The 5,483-nt window shown below is 51.4% G+C and overlaps 1 protein-coding gene across 1 annotated transcript; it reads right to left on the bottom strand.

The window, feature by feature from the left end:
- Nucleotides 1-1,167: 1,167 nt before the first annotated feature.
- Nucleotides 1,168-5,350, bottom strand: GNG11 (G protein subunit gamma 11). The gene is made up of 2 exons (XM_008068852.1): nucleotides 5,207-5,350; nucleotides 1,168-1,572 (listed from the first exon to the last, which is right to left on the bottom strand). Exons 1-2 carry the CDS (start codon nucleotides 5,300-5,302, stop codon nucleotides 1,447-1,449), a joined length of 222 nt encoding a protein of 73 aa, XP_008067043.1. The 5' UTR covers nucleotides 5,303-5,350; the 3' UTR covers nucleotides 1,168-1,446.
- Nucleotides 5,351-5,483: the final 133 nt, after the last annotated feature.

The following is a 5,483-nucleotide window of genomic DNA, read 5'->3' as shown; positions in this document are numbered from 1 at the left end:
GGTATCCTGTCCCTCTCTAGAGAGGGAAGGGAAAGGGGTTTGAGAGCAAAGACGCAGATGCGGGCACACGTTAGGAGGTCGCATAGGTCACAGGAAATCCTGGCTGGGGTGGGGCAGCACACCCACACCAGGGGTTGAGGGGGGAGAGAGGACCCCCATCCAGGGAAATATGGCTCCTGGTGCCACCGTAAGATCGTCGGGCAAGACAGTGATGTCACTCTGAGTCAGAGCTGACCAGCAAGGATGTTTTTCTTTGGGATCAAACTTGGGGCAATTTGCATCCAAAAGACAAATGGGAAAGGGAAAACTGTCCAGAGAGAGGGAGACAGGCACCTCTCTCTGCGGTCCGGGCCAGGGAGTCGTGGTGGAGAAGTGAGCAGGTGTCCTATGACTACCTGTCATACCTGCTGCTGAGTCACTGCGCCAAGGTCACCATGAAAAGCAAAGCCGCGGCCTGGGAGAGGCGTTGGCAGCACGCAGCACACAGGGCATGGCAGGAACACATGCAGAGTGGCTGCAAACTAGTGAGAAAAAGGCAAACATTTTTAAAGTGGGCAGAGTCCCTGGTCCCTTTGGTGGAGAAGGTGTCCTGGTCCAAGCATGCATGGCCCGAGTGCACTGGAAGGAGCAGTGCCAGGAGCCGGGTGTCTGTCCGGGATCCAGGAGCCTGCACCAAGGCCACCGAATGAGCAGTGCAGCCCTAGGCCTGGAGCCTGGGCAGGAGGGGCTGTGCAGGCAAACGTGTCCCACAGCCAGAGCCGGCCTGGCCGCTGCCCTGCAAGGAGGCAGGCCCTCTTCCTGGTTCCCAGCCCTGGCCCTCCCCAAGGCCACACCTGCAGGAACACCATGAAGAGGGTCTAGAGGATGGCAAGGTCTAGCTGGGGAAATGCTATGTAGACGAGGCTTGACCCTGTTCCTGATTCGGAGAATCGGCCTTCTGTCAACACTGTTAGGAATTCCACCTGCTGGGTTCCCTGACAGTGAGGGTCAGACCCCACACACCCGGGGAGTCAGATTTCTGCACCACCAGCCTCCGACGCGGAATGCCGGAATGCCGGTGGAAGCCCTGGCCCATCAGCCACCAGATCATCTCAAACCCTCAAAATGTTGTGGGGAGAAATAGGACAGTCAGTGCGTGAGAAGTTCCCTCTTAATCACCAACACTCATTTTCCCAAGATACAATTTTATTTGAGGCATCAAGCAGTATACTGAGAGGAGTGAATCACGCACAAGTCACATTCTTCCCTCCGCAACCCCACATCTGACACTCTGCTCTCTCAGAACAGCCAGGTGTGTAGGGGGGCGCGGCTGCGACCCGGCAACAGAATGCACCAGGAGGTTTCTCCATGTGTCATGGCCCCTTCCTTCAAAGGCATGCGGGTTTCATTTGAGAAAAGAAAACAAACTAGCCTGCTGCTGAGGCTGCGGCTTCTCCCCAGAGTTCTTTATGAAATAACACAGCCCCCTTTTTCCTTAAAGGGATTTTTGTCTTCTGGAATTCCCTTCACCAGAGGATCCTCTCCAGAGCGCTCCTCAATGTAGTTCTTTATTTCTTCAGAACATTTTGACACCTTAAGTATAGAAAAAGAGAGTAGACTAGGTCAGGGTTGCTTAGACTTTATCACCACCCTTTAGTGAAATTAATACAATCAAGCACAACCAGCTTTAATTTGTTTCTGTTTGTTTGTTTTGAGTTGGAGTCTCACTCCATCACCCAGGCTGGAGAGCAGTGGCATGCTCGACCTGCCGGGCTCCAGCGATCCTTCCACCTCAGCCTTCCAAGTAGCTGGAACTACAGGCATGCGTTACCACGCCCAGCTAATTTTTTGATTTAGTGTAGAGGCAAGGTCTCACTATGTTGCCCAGGCTAGTCTCGAACGTGCGAGCTCAGGCAATCCTCTCGCTTCAGCCCCCCAAAGTGCTAGGATTACATGCTTGAGTCACCGAGTCTGGCCTTAATTTGTTTTAAATTTACGTATCTGTATGTACTGGGGGTGTCAAAAAAAAGTAGGCACATTTTAAGAGATGTTCGCTGTCATGAGATGTGTCTGGATGCTGATGGTCACCACTTTGAGCACCTCTTGTAATTGCAGAAGTCAAGTGTAACTTGTATTCATCTTACTGAGGATTATAATTTTAATACAATTTTTTTCCTTTCTAAGATGTGTCTACATTTTTTTGGCACCCCTTGTGCTTCTCCATCTCTGTTCTGCATGCTAACAGTCTTAGGCTTTTCTGTTCTACGTGTATGTGACACAATCTACATAAAACATATTTCTTACTACTGGCCAGACTCAAATACGTGTGACATTCACTGTGTTAAACACATTGTCCCCCGCAATTTTCATCCACTGTGCCTTCCATGATTTCCTTCCTCTGTGATACACAATCATGATATGTCTACGAGATTCTGGGAGCCAACATGCACTCCACTCTCACTCTTCTGTGCAAATGAGCACAGGTGCACTGGCAAACAAGCCTCCAAGTTCTGGTCTGCTCGCTGCGCTCTGAAGTTTCACCAGGTGACAGCAGGTGGGTACACCCTGCCCCTGGGAACATAGGGCTGTCAAGAGTCCCACTGCTAGTTCTGCTGAGAACGCCTGCCTGCTGAAGGTGACCCTCACAATAGGAGACTTGCAGGGGCTGCTGGGCGTACCTGGGACTACACTTTTTCTAACATGGAGAAGGAACGGAATTGTGTCTTCAAAAATTCTATCCCTAAGAAACAGGTTGCCAGAGTGAATTAAAAATAAATAAATACAAAGGAAAGAAAAGAGAGCTAGTTCCTGTGTTACCAGTAAGACATTAGAAGTAAACATTAGACGCTCCAGCAAATTGCAATGGCAACTGACTAAAACCGGGCCAGTGTTCCCCTTGAACATGTCAGATAGGTAAGTTACCCCAAACCGGTTTCACGGCTATCACTCTAGTTCATTTGCATATGTATCCCACAATGCATGCAATTGTTTAGGTATAAATAAGTGAAGATATTACTTTCTAATACATCACCCATAATTAGAAAACATAAGCTGGAAGTTAAAGAGGAAGCGATTTAAAACCAAACAGAAAAAGGAGTGTGAATATTTTATCCCCATGGCCCAAAGGGTTGTTCTCTGCATACCAGTGTGGAAGCCTCTGGGCTAAAATCATGTGACTTAAAACATGCCACTAAAATCTTGCTGTCACTTGTTGTGACATTCACAATGTGTGTATGCTCAGTGTGTTCTCGGATGTGATGGTGCCAGTGTCCATAACCAGGGTGTGTAGCACTGCAGAGCATCCAGTGAGATTCATGTCTTCACACTGTGTTTGTCCTCACAGGGCCTTACTCAGGAGGTTCTAGAGGAGAGCCATAACCTGCAGAAGTGAAAACAACCCTCCCATAATTGGGAGGGTGCGTGGGGCCCTAGGGCAGCCTTTGAAGCTCCTCTCGGGCCTAGGCAGGGCACACATACCGATGCTCACAATCTATCAGTGGAATAATGGCCGGGCATCAGGAGGAGCAAGGTTAGAACTGGCCGGCCCCACCTCTGTGAACTTAACCGAGGAGTGGGCCTGACTCTCTGGGATGCAGGGTTTTTACCTTCACGGGAGGGCTCGGTGAGTTCTAAGGGTCCCAGTGCTTGCCCAGGATGAATGAGCTATAACCCAAAGCGCATAACCACAGATCTGAGCGCTATGATCAGGACTCAGATGCCCCTTCTTCTGCACCCTAGGATTTATACCTGAAAGCTCTTCCTCTCTCTGGCATACACTGGGGTTTCTGGGTGGAAAGGCAGTGCAGCAGGGTGTGTCCTGCAGGGTAGTCGGCAGAGAGATGCTGCTCAGGAAAGATCTGGTCACAATCCACAAAGTCAGCTGCGTCCACATTCCTGCCCAACAGCTAACTTGAAACTTGGAATAAATACGTCTGTCTCTCTTTCTCCCTACAAGCTCTGTGCAGTGATGCCAAATATTAAGATAGTCTTGTTGGCCCAGGCAGTGCTTGACTTCGGCAAATAATACACTCTGTTTAATACGCAATGCCCAAGGTTTGTTGTGTGAAAAAGTCTAAGTAGCCAATGAGTGCTGTCTTGGGAACTCTGCCATCCATGAAATGGGTCCGTTAAGAGTTCAAGAAACAAACAAACTTATTGAGTCTTGCAACTTTGTTTTTTATTTTTTCCTTTAAACACACTGGTATTTTTAAAGTCACAAAAACCTTCAACATGGATGGAAAGGCCATCCCACTACAAAACCTAGAAAAAGCAGGGCTTTGAAAGTGAAGGATTGAAGTTAAGAAAGGGAATATGTAAAAAGTAAAACCCCCAAAGGCCTGCCTCTTCCAATCACCACTCAAGATTCATCTTAACTAAAGCAGGAAGGCAAGTGTCCTATTTCAACACCGCATATCTGTTGTTTTTCCAAGTGTTTTTTAGCATTAAACTGTAAATAAATCAGTTCAAAGTTTATTGCTGTGGAGAATGGACTAGATGACTTAAAAAAAATCTATTCCAAAGACTTTTCCTAGACTAGACTAGGCTGCCTGATTGATTTTAAAAAGGAAGAGAGATTCGTATCTACATGAAGGCCCCTGTTACCAGCAAGAAATGCAAGCAGACCCCACAACCGCCCTACGGGTTTCAGTGGAGAATTCTACAGTGGGCATAGGCTCACTGCAACTGTAATCTGTATCCACAGTCCCTACCATGTTGAAACAGTGGTCAGAAGCACTCTCACAGGTGCCTCAGTGTGTGTTTCGTTATGTCGGTGTACATATCCGTGCAGATTCTACTGGTTTAAGCCGTCATGCACGCGTATAAGGCACAAGGTGGAAGCCACGCCGGGGTGGGCTTTAAAATGGAATAAAAGCGAACATTCTAAATCCCAGGCTGGGCGGCCGTCCCCCTCCACATCACTGGACGCCACGGGCGAAACTCACGACCCGGCCAGCAGGCGCGAGGCTTGACGACGCGCTGCCATGGGTCTTGCAGCCTGCAGCAGCCTCCCTCCCGGGCTTCTCGTGGCCTCCCCTACGCCTCCTCAGCGCTGGGCCTAGGCTGTGACTGCCTCCTGGGTCCCGCTCTCCCCTACGGGTCTCCCAGCGCGGCCCGGCTGCTCCAGTCCCCGGCCCCACGGCCAGGGCAGGGAGGAGGCCGGCGACCGCCCTGCCAGCCCCGGTCCCCCGCTACCCCACGCCCGTCGGGGCCCGCGGGGCAGCCTCACCCGCTGCCGCTGCAGCTTCACCTCCTTGCGGAGCTGCTCCACCTCCAGCCTGAGCTTCTCTGTCTCCGGCAGCTCCTCCACGTGCAGGGCCGGCATCTCCGGCTGGGCCGTCGGCGGGCGGTGGGCGCCCGCGCCGCGCTCTTCCCCGCGCCTGCCCGGGAGCTCAGCAGGGTCGCCGTGCCCGGGCCGCCCCGCCCCGCCCCGCGGCCCCGCGTCCGAGTCACATCCGGGCTTTGTCTGCGCCGCGGGGGACACGGCCGGCAGGAAGCGCCTGGGC

Source organism: Carlito syrichta, unplaced genomic scaffold (genome assembly GCF_000164805.1).
Source record: "Carlito syrichta isolate Samal-C Ts95f unplaced genomic scaffold, Tarsius_syrichta-2.0.1 Scaffold311602, whole genome shotgun sequence".
Taxonomy (NCBI): Eukaryota; Metazoa; Chordata; class Mammalia; order Primates; family Tarsiidae; genus Carlito; species Carlito syrichta.
This window is presented reverse-complemented; position numbering and strand designations above follow the sequence as displayed.

What these genes read in the sequence shown, in the direction of transcription:
- GNG11 (XM_008068852.1), bottom strand. Translation starts at nt 5,302, where the DNA reads ATGCCGGCCCTGCACGTGGAGGAGCTGCCGGAGACAGAGAAGCTCAGG. An exon ending in TGAAGCTGCAGCGGCAGCGG is followed by an intron (nt 1,573 to 5,206) that starts GTGAGGCTGCCC and finishes TCTATACTTAAG; the next exon opens with GTGTCAAAATGTTCTGAAGA.